The 17,149-nt window shown below is 51.4% G+C and overlaps 1 protein-coding gene across 6 annotated transcripts in view; it reads right to left on the bottom strand.

Moving 5' to 3' along the window:
• Positions 1-17,149, bottom strand: part of NTRK3 (neurotrophic receptor tyrosine kinase 3) — a 361,677-nt gene that overhangs the window by 257,633 nt on the left and 86,895 nt on the right. For all 6 annotated transcript variants that reach the window (XM_070618143.1, XM_070618148.1, XM_070618149.1 and 3 more), the window contains exon 4: positions 653-721. In XM_070618143.1, coding sequence (XP_070474244.1) covers positions 653-721 — 69 coding nt within the window. The remainder of the gene's footprint in view (positions 1-652; positions 722-17,149) is intronic.

Here is a 17,149-nt window from a genome sequence, read left to right as displayed (position 1 = left end):
CCCACAGGCGGATTGAATAAATATATGGTCTTGGTCCCCTGGGATGCCCATACTCAAGCCAAATAGGCTGACAGGAGATTGAGAATGGTGGAAAGGACACGCAATCTGAAGTCAGAGGCCTGGGTTCAAGTCTTATCTCTGCCAATCCCTAACAATGTGATCTTAGCTGCATCTCACATGCCTTTCAGGGGCTCAGACCCCTCACCTTAAAATGTAGGAATACATTTTATATTGGAGGTATAATAATACCTACCACTCGTGATGCTTGTGATGATAAGTCTAAGGCCATATAAATGAAAGCACACCTGATCATCTACAAAGTTAATATTATGAATGTTCTTGTAAATTGATAAATACTCTTTATTATTACAAATATCAATACTATTATTACTAATTACCTACAGACCACAAAACTAGGTCCTGCTCAGAGATGAGATTCCCATCTTCTGAAACGTATTGTGCCCAGAAAAAGCATCAGAAATCAAGCAACAGGATGGCCTGCTCTCACTGAACATGGTACACCTCATGTCATCCAACCCAAGGAGCCCCTTCACGCATAGGCCCAGCCTCAGGGGGCCCCACTGCCCGAGACTTCTCCCCACCAACCTCTACCATAACTCCACTACTTGGAAGGTCTTCAAACCAAACTTACAATTCCCGAAGACTCAGCGTCTGGAAGAGCTGCCATGACAGTGTGGTGAGCCGGTTACTGGACAGATTTCTGCAAGATGGACAAATAAAGGGGAAATTAAAGGACGCATCTGGCATAAGTAATGCTCTCGGTAGTAAGCTCCGTCATTTCACAGGAGCCTGGCTTTGTTCTTCGTCTTCTCCTTTGCTCCATTCTGCTATCCATACATCTGCCAGTAGTGGAGGCCACAGATGAGGTTTGGAGAAGATTCTGAGACCTTTTAAAGACAAGGTTTTACAAATCAAAACAAACAACAGAGTTTTCCTGGTCATTCTCCCATATCCTCTCACCATACCAAAAGTTCAGGGAGGCTTTCTGAAGCTCTTCTCCTACAGGGGGACAGAGAGCTCTCAGGGTACACAAGCCAAAAAGTTATTCCTTTTTATTATTATTATTGAGGTAGACTCGATGTACAAAAAAGCTGTGCATCTTTAATGTAGACGTCTTGCTGAGTCCGAAGGTAAGTATACATCTGTGAAACCATCACCAAAAATGATGCCATAAACTTAACCATCACCTCTAACCATCTAACCTCTAACCATCACCTCTTGTTTTTTTGTGTGTGTGATAAGAACATTTAACATAGGCTACCCTCTTAGCAAATTTTTAAGCATACAATACAGTATTGTGAATTATGCAGTCTGCTGTACTGTAGATCTCTAGGACTTACTCATCTTGCATAACTGAAACTATGTACCCTTTACCAACAAGCAATCTTAGTCACACAGCTTGAAAAAACTCCGCAGGTCACCTACATTCCTTCCAGCTGGTCCCTCCCCCAGCAAACATGCCCAGCAGTGATCAAGTCATCAGCCTTTTGTTCACACTTCTGCTCCCCTCCTAATGGCTCTTTAATTGTTTTCATTAGGATGTACAGAGGAAAGGAGTCGCCATTAGCCTTCTGAATAAAAGAAGAAACACACCCACAGCTATTACTTTGCCAGGATCAACAAACAACTTTTGATGTGATAACAGCCCTTAAAGGCAACAGTTCACGTGGCTGGAATGAAGTGGCACCCCAGGAACAAGGGACTCATCTACTGAGGAGAACGGACGCAGGAAGCATCCCACTTAGGTAACTATCTATCCACACACACACAAGCATGTGTGTATTTGTGTCTATTAAACATGTAGGTAATAAATGCAAACACAGCCTCTTGTTTACATGCACACGCATATGCCTACAGGTGCATCTATATTTAGATGACTTCTACAACGAATATTTGTTGAGAGCCAAATACAGCCTACACTGTGGAATGAGGGGGTGGACAATTGATAAGGTCCCTCTGGGACTTATATTCAAGTTACAAATGAACAAACAAGAGAATTGCCGTTTGTGATGGGCAGAAGGAGGGGTATAAACAAAATGACGCAGGGAACTGATGTGGGAGAGCGAGAGGGCTACTTTGAGAGGGCCAGGTGCTCAGCGAAGTGCACCTGAGAAGGTGACACTGGAGCAGGGACAAGAAGAGAGAGAAGGAGCCGAGTGCCAGGGGAGCAGTGTTCAAGGCAGTGGAAGTAGCAAGTGCAAAGACCTGGGAGGGACCAGGGACCAGAAAGGAGGCCAGTGAGGAAGGAAGGAGGCGACAGCGGTCTGGGGTAAGCAGGAGAGGGGACAGGCCACTCCCACCTTGCCGGCCATGGTAAGGGGTTTGGATTTTAAGGAGCAATGGGAAGGCGTTGGATGGTTTTAAGTAGGGAAGTGGCATAATCTAATTATCGTTTTTAAAAATAAGAGGCCAAGCCTGGAAGCCGGCAGACCAATTAGGAGGCAGCTGCAGTATTCCAGGCGAGAAGAGGGAGGAGAGAGAATTAAGCAGATGGATTCAAGCGAGGTGGTGAACTTCCTATTGGATGGGATCTGGGAGAAGGAGGGAAAGACACTTGAGCAACCAGGTGAGGGGTGACGTCATTTAGCGAGCTGACGAAGGCTGCAAAAGGGTCACATTTGGTGGGGAGGTGGCAACCAAGAGCCTCTCCCTTGCAAATACTAAGTTTGAGATGCCTGTTAGCCATCCAAAGAGAGAAAGCCAGCAGCATGCTAGATGCCTGGGTCTAGAGCTCAGGGGAGAAGTTCAGGCCGGGTGAGACCACATAGAGTAAACACAGCTCATTGGAGGAACAGGTACTCAAATACAAGCACAGCCTTGTATCTGAGGCAGCCCTGTCTTTGGTGACAGCCTGTGACTGTGCGGGGGAGGCAGCCCCCATTCTGAGGGTACAGGGGACTGCAGAGAATGGAAGAGAGCCACAGGTAGGTGACCCCCACGTTTATTGCTCTGCTCCCTCCCCTGCACCCAGCACGCTCTCCTTTCAGAGTCCTTAAGCCCACACAGCCCTCTCTAGGATAGCCCCGCAAACCCCACACTCCCACCTCTTCCTCTCGGCAGGGCTGGAGGGCACTGGTATGAATGACCACACAGGCTCTCACTGAAAGTCTAGAAACCTTAACCCATCCGCACTCGCAGCTTCACAAAACCGCTTACAACCGTGCATCTTATTCCGACAAACTTCCTCCATCGCCCACTCATCAGGACAGAGGTGAGGAAGGAAGTGTGTGATGACCACTTGAGGACACTGTTGGGGCACAGCTCCCAGCAGGCACCCCCCTCCTCCTTGAGAGGGTGGAACAGGGGGTCAGACACATCCCCCCACCGAATGGCTGACCTTATACTACGTAGTGGACCTCGAGCTCGGAACTTGGGGTCAAGGGCAACAAGTTTCGGTACCGCCTTATGAGCCTCCATCACCATTCTCCTTCAAGACGTTTCAGTAAATGTGAGTGTTTGCTTCATCCAGGCAGAAGTCTCTGTTTCATTTTGCTTTTCCTAATTTGCTGCCTATGCACAACCGCATCATCAATGGCAGCAGAAGTCAGACACGGCCCAGCCCACCGTGAGCTCTCCACCCCACCCCAGCGCTGCCTTGAACAAAACCCGCAGTTCTAAAGCTGAGCAGCAGCATCCTGTGGGAGTCAGCAGCTGGAAGCCCCAGATGCACTGAGCCCTGGGAAACAGGCAACCTGTCGGCAGGAAGAAGAAGCTGGAGACGGGAGTAGTCCAGGGCAAGGGGGCACCCTCGCCCATCTCCGAGGGAGGAGCAGCCAGGGAGTGTGCCAGCGGTTCTTGGGGAGCCCAAGGCAGGGAGCAGGCTGCCAGCAATGTCCTTTCACAAAGGTCATGTTTTGCTACATTAGGCAGAAATGTCAAGAGAAAATTGGATTCTGAAAGAAAATAACAGGCATTCCGGGCAAATAGAGAATAAGAAATAGCATTATCTCCTTATTATAAGTTGTGGGAGGAGGGGCCTGGGACACCTGGAAGGGGGGACATCCTGCTCTCCCAGGGGTGTCCCAGCTTCAGCTCCTTCTCCCCCCACCCCCACCCACTGAGCCCCACAGGAGGAGAAAGGGCCCCTGGGATTCCTCCAGCTCTCTGACCAGAGGGACCGTGCTCCTGGGCTCTGTCCCCGACTGCCACTTCCCTCCCCGCTGCCTCACTGGGGCACAGGGCACCTTCTCCTCTTGCTGGAGGGAGAGATGGCCCTTACTCCTTCCACAGGCCAGCTGCTCTCCTCTTCTCACACCTGCCTGCCTCCCGCACCACAACCACGTCAACAGCTGCCAATCCCCAAGAGCTGACTAAGCACAGAATACTGTGTTGAGCACTTTTGCGTTCATGATCTCATTTAATATTTACAGCAACATACAGAGTTGGTATTGCTATTATCTCCAAGCTACAGCTGAGGAACCTGGGGCTCAGAGGTTGCTGTCCAAAGTGGAATGGCTCTGAGTGGCCTTAACGAAAAGATTCCAGCACCAGGCAACAAGTAACATACCCAGGAGCATTTGCAACCAACACACAGACATGTAAACTCCAAAGTACACACACGCAACCCAGTGTGTGTTCCCAGAGACAGCGACACTGTGCTGCACGGGTCCCAGTAAGAGGGCAATGCACACAACCTGTGCAACTGTACACAGCGCCCTACCAGAAACGCACAATAGAAGCATCTAGCCCCAGAGAAAAACTTATACACAAAGAACAAGGAAGGCAAGCTGAGGCCCAGGGCTTTAAGAGAATTACCATCCACTCAGAACTCACTGCCCCTGATTTTCCTTCCAGCCGGTGCCTCACCTGTATTCACTTGTCATCAGTTATTGATGGGCTGGTGACCCTGCTCATCAGACAAGAGTTTAATTAAGAACCACCTTGCCTCTGGGCCCCGCAGCAGCCTCTTCCCGGAGCCTCCTCCCTAACAGATCCATTATCACCCGTTGCTGACTTTTGCTTGGGTCAATGGCCGGTTTCCAAGCCACCTGACCATCGGAATTAATTTGGTGAGCAAGATTTTACGAGATGATGCATCAAACACTTCCCCAAAATCAAGCTCTGTGACAATGCCCCTCCATCCCTCATCTGAGACTAGCAAACAAAGTAATTAATTTTGTCCTGCACTACTGGCTCTCTCACAGCCCAGACTCTGGGGCCCAGGGTAATGAGCGATGATGGTGCAGTGACTGGGCGCTCTGGGAGCAGGGAGTCAGAGGCACAGATGGCCAAGCTCTGACCTGGGGAGGGCTGGGGCCGAGAGGGCCTCTCCTGCATTAACCCTGTAGGGAACAGGGCTCTTCCCAGGCTTGGTAAGCTGTCCCATGACCCTCCCAAAGGGGGCACCCAGTGCAGCAGAACTCAGCCCCACAACTGGGGAGGATGTCACCCTCTACCCTAGGGACACTACTGTCCAACAATAGATGGACCCTGTTGCCAAGAGAAGCCAACCAGATAAATTCTTGTTGCCCCAAACACCCCACATCCTTTGAAGCTGAAAGTTGAAACGGGGATGCTGAGCCCCATCCACAAAGTGATGCTGAAGATGGAGGGCTCCACGGATTTCCTGGATCGGGGTGGGGCGGACAGTAAGAGCACCGCCTCTTCCATGGGCAGAGGCAGGCCCAGGAGAACTCGAGTGTGCAAGGGACTGTTGGTAGCAGGTGCCCTGCCATCCCCGGGCGACTAAACCAGACTGCCCCACCCCTGCCCCCCCATTCAGCCTGGTCTCCCCACCTGTTCATGTCAAGACCGCAGACCCCTCGTCGGGCTCTGCTCTGCTCCCACATCAGCTCCTGGATGCTCACTCCACCTCTGCGTCTCCTCAGTCCCTCTCACTTTGGTTTTCTCTTCTATTGTTATGGGCTGAGTTGTGTCCCCCCAAATTCATCAGTTGAAGTCACAACCCCCAGGACCTCAGAATGTGACTGCATTTGGAGACAGAGTCTTAAAGAGGTGATTGAGGTTAAATGAGATCATTGGGGTGGGGTCTCATCCAACATGACTGGTGTCCTCATGGGAAGAGAGTAGAAAACAGATAAGCACAGAGGGAGACCACGTGAAGACACGGGGAGAAGATGACCATCTGCAAGCCAAAGAGAGAGGCCACAGAAGGAACCAACCCTGCTGACACCTTGATCTTGGGCTTCCAGCCTCCAGAACCATAAGAAAATAAATTTCTGTTGTTTAAGCCACACAGCCTGTGGTATTTTGTTACAGCAGCTGAAGCAGACTAATACACTGTCCTCAGCCCCACGCCTGCCCCGAGGCCCTGAAGGCCAAATCAGCTGCCCCACTGTGACTCCTGAAGGCCTGCAGTCGTGAGTTTCAATCACTGCCTCACTCTCTCTGCCTGGCTGCTCCAGGGAACCCGCTTCCCAACCAGGTTCCAACAGCTCAGATCCAACTGCTATCTGCCCAGTGGGTCAGCTCCCCCCTGGGCATACCTCAGTCTCCTCCTGCAGAAGATTGTCAAAAGAGAAAAGAGAGAGCCAGGGGTGTGTTCAGCTTGCATTCCAAAGATGAAGGCCACAGTGGCTGACTTCTCCGAGAGACTCATTCTGCTGCTTGCACAAAGCCCTGTGCTGAGCACCGTACGGACTCAGGGCATTAAGCACAGTTAACCAGAAAGCAACAAAGGTCCAACCCCACTGATCCACAGGACCCCAGGGGCTGTGGCTCACTGGCTGCCATCACCATGATGTAAATCTTAGTCCTTTCATCCACGAAGGCAGCATTTTGAAAGGTGCAATTCTTCCTTCCTGAAGGTCCAACCCCCCCCCCACCCCAGCTATCTGTCTGTCCTCTTCTGATTTTCTCCATCAAAGAAGTACTTCCTTGGTCTTCTTGGCAACAGCCAGCTCCCTCCCCTGCCACTCCATGCCAGGATTCCTTTGAAATTGCTGAAGAATCTGGAGGAAAGGTCAAGAAAGGGGAATCCCTGATGCAGCACCCACCCCACAGAGAGTTTGCTGAAAAGGAGCAAACCAGGGAGAAGGGTCAGGCTGATGGTCCACTGCCCACTTCTCTGGAAGCCAGGGAACTCACGCCTCACCAGCCTTGACCTTGAGATCTCCGTGCACAGTCAGCTCCACACCACGAATGGATGCAGCCCACCATGCGGAGCGGTTAAGGGGGCTGCCATCAACCTTCTTGGGTTGAATTGGTGGGAGGGAAGGGAGCACCATACACTTTTGTCACCGAGGCCTGCCACCAGCCACCAAGGAGGCCCCCCCACAGCCAACCCCTCACAATCCAACGCCTGTGACGGGGAAGCAGGTGCTGTCGCCCAAGTTCCTCTTGAAGGCCAAGAAATATTTTTCTACATCATGGATATATTTGCTTTTCCCTCAATTAAATTGCTGTAAAAGGGAGTGGGGGTTAAAGCCATTTGAGCCATTTTTATTCGGCTAAATGACACTGGATGGCTCATTTAATGAACTTTAACGAAGCCAAAATGCTTTCTCTAATCAAATCTCAAGTGACGTGACTGGTGTCTCGACCTTCGATCAGGAGACTCAGGCAGCTCTTCCACAAGGCCTGAGGCGGGGCTAACCCAGGGCTTCCCAGAGCGTGTTCCTCAGAATCCAAGGTCGGCAGAATGTTAATGGGCATTACAAGGGAAAAAAATGCATGCTGCTTGAAAAATGGGGTACTAAACAAAATTAAACAGCCTTATTCACTGCAGAACTTCTCAGAGCCTTTGCTAAGAGAAGGATCTGGTCTAGTGAATCTCTCAAATTGACTGGACCACAGAACCTTCTCCATGGAGCATCTAGCATAAATATCACCACCCCGCATAACATACTTAGAGAAAGGATGGCTGTGAGAAGAAATATATATTTGGTCTTCATCCCCAGTTCCTGGCTCACTGCTCCCAAAACCCTTGGAATTTCCTGAGTGATAAGAGTCATGTGAGCATCTTTTGTTAGAATAGTTGGTCTCTTGTCCTCAGATCATGAAATTGCTTCAGAGAATGAGGTGACCTTTGGAAATCCCTTAAAAATAGGGGTGCTGGTTGCCAGGGGAACCAACCATGAATAAAATGTTGGAACTTTTAGTCCCACCCCCTGATTTCCAGGAAAGAGAGAGGGGCTAGAGATTGAATCAATCACCCACGGCCAATGACGTAAGCAATCATGCCTGTGTCATGAAGCCTCCATAAACACCCAAAAGGAAGGTGTTTGGAGAGCTTTCAGGTTGGTGAACCAGAGCTCTTCCATGTGCCACTGAGCTGGGCCTCAAGCTCCATGAGGACAGAGCGCCTCTGCTCGGGACCCTGCCCTGTGTATCTCTTCACCCGGCTGCTGATTCCCATCCTTTAACATCCTTGGTAATACACTGGCAACCTAATGAGTAAATGAGTTTCCAGAGTTCTGTGAGCCACTCCAGCAAATTAATGAAACCCAAGGAGGCTCTCGGGGAGAATCCGTTTCCTTAGATTGGGACCCAAGGAAGGGTCATGGGAATTCCTGATTTATAGCCAATTGGTCAGCAGCACAGGCGACAACCTGGACTTTTGATTAGCATCTAAAGCATGAGTGTGTGTGTGTGTGTGTGTGTGTGTGTAGGGCAGGGGGACCCTGAGAAATCGGATGCTGTCTCTGGATAGATAGCGTCAGAAGTGAATTGAATTGAATTGCAGGACACCCAGGTGGGGTCTGAGAACTGCTTGGTGCTGTGGGGAAAACCCCACACGTTGGAATTGGGTGCAGAATCATTAACAGCTGGATGCAGGGGCCAGCAAGCAGTGGCCTGTGGGCTGGAAGTCTGTTTTTGGAAATAGAGGTTTATGGGAACACAGCCACGCCCATCCGTTTACATGCTGTCCTAGGCCAGGTTCTAGGTGCAATAATGGTCCTCCAAAGATGTCCAGATCCTGGTCCCTGGAATCCGTGAATATGTCAACTTCCATGGCAAAAGGGACTTTACAGATGTGATTAAGAGAATGGACCTGGAGATGGGAAATTATCCTTAATTATCCCGCAGCCCCAGTGTAGTCACAAGGGTCCTTAAAAGGGGAAGAAGGAGGCAGAGAGAGATGTGACTAAGGAAGGACAGAGAGATGTAATGTGCTGGCCTTGATGGAGGAAGGAGCCACAAGCCAAGCAATGTGCACGACCTCCAGGAGTTGAAGAAGGTGAGGAAATGCATTCTCCTCTAGAGCCTCCAGGAGGGGACACAGCCCTGCGGGCACTGTGATTTGAGCCAGTGAGACCGTGCTGGACTTCTGACATACAGAGCGTAAGGCAATATATTTGCGCTTTGAAGCCACAAAGTGTACAGTAATTTGTTAGAGCAGCAACAGAAAACTAAGCCAGGTCACTTTCGTATTAGACCATCAGAGCTGAGTAGTTGCAACAGAGAACAAACGACCCACAAAGCCTAAAATATTTAGTATGTGGCCCTTTTACAGAAAATATCTGCCAATCCCTGGTCTAGCCCAGCATTTGCCAGTAGAAATATAATGCAAGCCACATATGTTATTTAAAAGTCACATTTTCAAAAGTGAAAAGAGGTGAAATTCGTTGTATTAATATATTTTACCCAATACATCCAAAATATCAATTCAACATGTGATCAATATAAAAAAACACCAATGAGATATTTCATATTCTTTTTTTTTTTCTTTTTTGGTACTGTGTCTTTGAAAGCGACAGGTATTTTACACTCACAGCAGATCTCAATTTGGACCGGCCGCATTTCAAGTGCTCGCTAGCCATGGGTGGTCAAGGCCACCATATTGGGCAATGCAGCATCAGGCCATAGGTCAAGGCCAGGCACTGATGCATTGACTGAGGCCCTCAGTGGAGAGGAACAGTTGACAGGTGGAGAAGTATAAGGTCAAGTTCCCCAAAGTCAAGTCAGGGGTCCTTTCCCCAGGTGCCAGTCTGTCCCAGAGTCCAGCATGGAGATTGTTGTACGAAAAGAAATTTCTTCAGTTGTCCCCAAGTACACTGCAACATCACTGAGGAGCTGCCAGTGTCCTCTTGAGCTGGTGAAGCTCAGGGCAGGAGGGAAAAGAGAGGCCAGGACTTGCCAGGAGGGGGTGAGGAAGGACCATGGCTAGACACATGAGGAGACCAGACTTGAGCACAGATTGCTGGACTCTTCCAGAATGCAGGCTCCCCCTGGAATTTCAAGTCTTCCCAAGCAATGACCTCAATCTCCTGTTCCCATGTACTCTCTCACCACCCACCTCCCTCCCCAGCCCCTCGGTCCCCTCCCCGAACTAACCCTAATGACCCACCATGAACAGAACAGTCTCCCCAGGCTGACCTCACCCTACAGCTTCCTGGCCCTCCTCCCTCTCCACGCCATTGCCCCACGTGCTCGCCATGCCTTTCACGCTCCTGCCCCCATCCCGCAGGCGCGGTTTACTGGCTTCCAAGCATGGCCAGTGCCACCCACTCTGAACCCTTCCTTCCCTCCTCTTTCTCCTTCTGCCTTTTGCCTGGGCCTTGACTACAGCCCACATGTCAGACCGGCTTTGAATGACAGCTGTGCTCACGTTGGCCTCCCCCATCAGCCTGCTCTTATTGAAGGCAAAGAACCATTTCTTTCCAGTTTGATATCCTTCATAGCACCTGGAACACAAGTGCTCAATCAATGTGCAGCAAGTTCAAACAATTCCCACGGAACTTCGGCAGCACATGGCTCTGGGTACCAGTCCTGCCTCCGTTGCTTCTGTACCCAATGACCCTGAGTAGGTACTTAATCTCTCTGTGCCTCAGTTTGCTCGTTTGTAAATTGGAGATAACAATAGGGCGCGTCCCCTCGGGTTGTGGCAAGGATTAAAGGGAGTATGGCCAACGGGGTCCAGAAAGCAGCTGGTGCACTGTGTGGCCCTCGAAAAACACGATCCATCAGTGCCCCTGCATGGCATCTCTCCCCTCGTCTGCCCATCTCCATCACCCCTGAAGCTGCCCAAGCCCATTAACACAAATGCCAGAGGCCCAGGCAATGCCCCCCTGAATTCCAGCATCAACGAAATCTCAGTTCAACAAAACAACACAGAAACCCATTTGAATCAGACAGCACGTAGCACCACTCTCCTGGAGATGAGCTGGTGTCTGTGCTCCTGTCCCTCACAGCCCAGCCCTCGCATGCTTGGGCAGAGCCTGAAGGCCCCACAGGTCCCGGGAAGATGCAGCACTCCCCCTGAGGCCCAGGGCCGCGGTTTGGTCATAATCTGCCCTGCATCTGGGTCTTCACCACGCTGCCAGGCCCATGGAAGGCCCGAGAGCCAGCTTCGTCCCTTCACGCTGTCTGTTTCACACCAGACCGCGAGTGTTATTGAGACTATTCTGGGGGATTTTGCTCCTTGGGAGTTTCTTTTCAGACAAATGAACCAAAAGCTAGTTGCCCTGAAGCATGTGAGCTTTCTCTGGAGCCCAGTGGGTGCAGCCTGGCAGATACTAGGCATTCCTGCCGTGGCAGAGCAGGGCAGGCCCACCGCCTCAAGAGAGGCTCCGGGACATGGCCATGGGGCCAGGGCATCGGATTCATTTTTCTCTCAAGAGCTGTCATGACAAGGGAAAAACAAAGACCCAGACAGCATCGGTGGGAAAATCAAACCACAACTACTAACTAACAGCAAAGAGGGGGCCATTGAGGAAGGAGGGAACCCGAGGGGAGCACAGCTGTGGGCCACACCTGGGGGCTAATAAGACAACTGTCCGAGGGTACTGGCAGGACTGGGGAAACTGAGTCCACAGAAGGCTGGCAGGAGTGGGGCTGGAAAGGGCAGGAGTGCCATGCTGCTCTTCAAGATGCAGGAAGGATATACCTGCCAATCACCTTGTAGCAAGACCAGTCACCTGTCCTCGTTCTGAGATCTACTCTTGGGATTCAACAAAAATCTACGACTCTCTTAGGAACAACAGAATTGTGAGAAGAAAGCTGCTCCGGGCCTGTTTACAAAGAAATCTGATTAGGCCAACCTTGCCTCGATCCCTCCTTCAAGATAAGTGGTCGGAGGGCACACAGGCCATGGGTGGGTCTGGGAAGCTCCTAGGGGCAAGCTCTCCAACTCTGGGCACCAAGGTCACCTGGAGGCTTGCACAAACCAGACAGCGAAGCCCCACCTCCCTGAGTTTCTGATTCAGGAGGTCTGGCCTAGGACTTGCACTGCCAAGCAGTTCCCAGGGGATGGTGATGCTGCTGCTCCAGGAACCACACTTTCAGAACCACCGATCCAGTGAAATTCAGTTTTCCCAGTGAATTCCCTTTGGTTCCTATCAAATCCTCCTGTCCTGAAAAGTCGGACGAGCAACCATATATGAGAGAATAAAACAGTCATGTGTCCGGATGTAAAGAGACACTGTCAGGAGCCGAGGAATTACCGCAAGGGCTCCTGGGAACAGATGCCACTATTAATAACTAGAAAGGGGACTTGGCGAACCCCGTCTGAAACCCAGTGGAGGGTTGCCGATTGGGAGGTGCCACAGGGCAGTCTGGAGAAGGCTGTCACAGCCCTGGAAACTGAGAACACGAGCCAGTGGGGATCCTGCTGCCCGAAGCCTCCTGGACGTGCAGGACCAGTCTGGTTGCTCTCTCGCCCCCCACCCCTACCCAGCAGGGTTTCTCTGAGTGGAGGGGCTAGTTTTACCACCTGAATGCCATCTCAGGGAAACTCATGGGGGCTCCCTCCAGGAAGCAGACCTCTTTGAACGCCATGTCTGGTGATCCTGCCGGACAGAGGAGGCTAAAAATCAGAGCAAGTGAGAGGGGCAGTGAGGGAGGTCCAGGCAGCCGTGGGGGGCACAGACCTGCAGAAAGGGAGCGGAGAGAGAGCCAGGGAGACGAGACTGAGCATCCAAAATGCTGAGCGTGACGGAAGGCTGGGGCGGGGGGGGCCTCAGTGACGATGGCCGAGAAGGTGGTGCTGAGGGAGAGCGGGGAGACAGGCACAGGGCAAGGGGGCCAGAGCCACATCCAAGGAGGAACGGCTGTGCCTGGGCCTATCGAGAGAGGCCACACTCCTGGCTGCCCGAGAGGGGTCCCCTTGAGGCCAGAGGACAAGCCAAGAAGCAGGGACTTTAGCACAGAGCCTGAGGTATTTTTCCAGGAGCCTGGAGCACGGTGTCATCGACTCGGGTCAAAGGCTTAAGTGAGACTGCTCTCTGGAGTGGCCCGGGCAGAGCAGCAGTGACTTGCTGACAGCTGTCTGAGGGCTTCTGGTGCCTTTGAACCCAGCAGCGCAGGCCTCCCTGTCCCACCGCTTCCCAGGGCAGAGTCTGCGGATTTAAAGCAGCTGCACGCTGTCTGCCTCCTTTCCAGCATGCCCGGGGGGACACGTGAACGCCACGGGCATTGGGGTCTTCTCAGGAGTCCGAGTCACGGGGACTCAGCCGTGGAGATCAAGTGAGGAACTAGGTAACGGATTGATTTTTAGGATGGAGCGTATGGGAATGGACGGCACAGGGAGAACCCATCCGGGCGGCATGATGGAGAGTCTCGTGTCCCCACTGTATCGCTCCAGGAGGCCACATCATGTAGGGCAGGCAGAGCTTCTCAACGGGGGTCCCCAGACCAGCAGCATCAGCCTCACTGGGACTTGTTAGAAACGCACATTCTCAGGCCCCACCGCAGACCTGCTGAGTCGCAAACTCTTGGGTGGGTCCAACACCCCATGTTGTATCACATTCTCCAGGGGATGCTGACGCACGTTCACATGCAAGAACCACTGGTGCAGAGGTAAAGATCATGGACTTTGGAGCCAGACAGTCAGGCTGGACTCTCAGCTCTGGCCCTCCCAAATTGTGTGACCCACCCTAAGAAAGATATGGAACCTCTCCACATCTGTTTCTCCATCCCGACCACAGTAAGTGATCATCATATCAGCCTTGTGAGGCAGCTTGAGGGATTAAGATGAATTCAAGGCATGTCAAGTGCTCAGTACACATAGTAGGTACTCATGTGTGGCTGCTGGGGTACTGCAGGGGATACGAGCAATAGTGGTTGACATGCTCAGTGATTACTATGGGCCAGCTCTCTTTAAAGGTTTTACATATAAGAGCTCACTTAAACACTGCAACAACCCCACAAGGGATATGCCACTGTCAGCATCGTCATCTTCATCATCATCATCATCATCTCTGCTTTACAGGGGGGAAATCACGGGGCAAGGAGGTTTGATAACCTGCTCTGGGTCAGCAGCTGCTGCAAGGGGGGCCCAGAAATTGAAGCCCAGCAGAATGGCTGCAGAGTCTGTGTTCTTTACCACCTAAGAGTAGCAGCACGAGGAGCTGTGTTGCTGGGGTTCCAGCTCCCGTTCTCCCAATGTGTGCCCCCACCTGTCACCACCACCAGAACAAGATCCTACTGTTCTTAACCAAATTTGGAAAACATTCCCCACAGCCAGGTCTGGGAGGACTTGAAGTCCTGGTCTCTGAAAGGGGAGCTCCAGTCAAATTTCCCACTCTGTCTCCTGGACTAACTGGCACCATGCGTGAAAGCCAAAAAGGATGGAGATGCATCAGCTAGCACCCGGGAAAGGCGTGGAGAGCCATCCCCCAGAGATGGCCTATGTATTCCCCCTTTAGCTACAGTCCAGACCCCAGGCAGTGAGGGGGCCGGTAGAGTCATACACACAATTACACAGGGCTGGAGCATCCTGGAGCCCATTTCCAGGAGGGACGTGGGCAGGAGATCCAAGCTGGAACAAACACGCTGAGCTGCCAATGAGCCAAGTGCAGGCCGGCGTTTTCATTCGCCTGCACCGTGCCGGGGGCTGGGCATATTCAGGGGCTGGCAGGATTCTCAGCCACAAGCATCGCTTCCCACCTCTGCTGTGCCCTCGAGGCCCTGAGGATTTCCCTCTGCACCCATCACATTTTAGAGACAGCAGGCAAAATGGAAGCGCAATAAAGAAATAACAGGGCTCCAGCTTCATATCAAATGCTTGGACCTGTAATGAACCAGCAGCACCTGGGACTAAGAATTCTAAATAAGCCCCAACCACAACAACCCAAATCTCCTCTCCCAGATGCTCCGAGGCACCAGCACCACAGCAAACAAGGATATAAGGCTTCCAGGAGGTTCCATCCTTGTTCACCTGCTTTCTAGCTATATAATTCTTGAACAGCTCATTTCACCACGCTGAGCCTCTCCTCTCCAATGAAATGGGAGCACAATCTCCACCACATTAGATGGTGAGTATCAAATAAAATGGTACATGCAGACACCCCACGCAGTGCCCATCACATGTAGGCACTCAATGGAAATGGGCTATCATTACTAGGAGAGATTCACAAAGAAAAAAGCTGATGAGATAACACCTCCCAAGTGACTGTGAACGAGGTGGGGGGTCTGCCAGGGGAGGGGGGATGAAAGGCAGGGCCCACGCTCAAGTTCCCAACTCCTTGGAAGAAAACAGGCGCATGGAGGCAGCCATCGCGGCAGGAGCAACAAAACAGGAAAACTCGCACCAAACAACGTGCTCAGCAGACGCTGCTAAATGTTTTCCAGTTAATTAACTGATTACATGATAGAACAGAAGGGGATTCGAAAGAGCACTGTTGACCTTTAAGAATAATTAATATCATCAGGATAGCAAGCTCATCCAAGGAAAATAATGAGGAACATTTTCATATTACATGCAAAGCTCTGGATGGGGTGGCAGGTGGGCCTCATCTCAGCAACGCCCCAGCTCCCTCCTCCTGCTCCAGCTTCCTGTCTCCCTGCCACCTCCCCAAAGCCTCTTCCTCTGCATCCTGAGACTTCCAGGCAGACCAGGGAGAGCTCTGGACCTCCCACTCCTGCCCCAAAGCAGTTGCTGCCTGGCCCAGTCCTGTGGCCATTCTGTCTGCTAGAGCAACAACAGCAGAGGAAGGAGGGCCGGTGAAGGGTGCCCCCCATCACCGAATGGGAGGGGAAACCTGAAAGGGGCACGTCAGCTTCCCCTTCGCAGCCATGTGGATATCTGGAAGATTCTCTCCCCACCCGGTGTGCTGCCAGAATCAGCACTTAGCAAGGACACCAGCCCATGTCTGGGGTGGGTGCCCCTCCTCCTGCTCCCCTCTCGCACGGTAATTGCCCATCATCCCCTGATGGATTAAATGATACTCCGTCTGATGGCAAACAGTCCACACAATCAGTGAGGTTAAGGGCTCATCCGTCTTAGTCAGAATTCTATTCCCAGCATCCAGCAATGGGGTGGTGTTGAACTGATCTGGAATGAGCTCTCTGTCCTGGACAGCCTCCCTTGACCCTCCGGCTCCTCCAGAAGGCCTGGTCCATGCCTACTGCTCCTCCATGACTCCCTGGAACGTCCTTCCCCTAAGAGCCTTCCTGACCAGCCCCCAGACCAGTGGCTCTCCCACTCCCATGTTCCCAGAGCATCTTCTCCATCCCTCTAGTTCAGCACTCATCACACTGTCAAATAATCTGTCTGTCAACAGTCTGGCTTCCTAATACACAGTGGGCATCCTAAGAGACAACATGGCTTTTCTCTGTGTCTTCGTATCCCTGATACAAGCAGTATACCTGGCATACAGTAGGCACTCAGTAAACGTTAGCTGAATGAGCTCAAGGATAAATGGAAGTAATTAGGCTAAAAGGAGGCAAACCCCATACTTGACCCTTCTTTTGATAGTTCCAAAGATTCTAGATTAATTCAGTAAGTACTGACGACAAGTGACCCCACATCCTGGTTTGCCTGAATAGTCCCAGTTCACATATGTCATCCTGGGATCCCATCTGGTTAGTGCCCCTTTCACCCTCAAAACTGTCCCAGTTTAGAGAATAATTTTACTGAATTCCTACTATGTGCCACACACTCTTCTAGGCGTGGGTTCACGGCACAGAACAAAAGAGATAAGCAAATTATCTAAACAAAATCAGTTTTCGGATCATCCCAGCTTTTACTATACTGGAAGGTGACCTGAATCTCTGCACTCATTCCACACATACTATTTGGTACCTAGTCCACGCCAGGCAATGCTAGGCGCTGGTGCACGGGGGGAACAAGACATGCTTCTTCATGGAAATCTGTTTATTTACTACGTTTCCCGAAGAATCTGGGGGAAGGGGACCTGTCTGAAAAGGCTTTGTTTGTGGCTCAGAATTTGAACTTTCCCCTGGTCTTGAACCCTTCCGGCTCTGCATGGTGGTGGGACACAGTCAG

The sequence above is a fragment of the Equus przewalskii genome, chromosome 1, assembly GCF_037783145.1.
Source record: "Equus przewalskii isolate Varuska chromosome 1, EquPr2, whole genome shotgun sequence".
NCBI classification, from domain to species: domain Eukaryota; kingdom Metazoa; phylum Chordata; class Mammalia; order Perissodactyla; family Equidae; genus Equus; species Equus przewalskii.
This window is presented reverse-complemented; position numbering and strand designations above follow the sequence as displayed.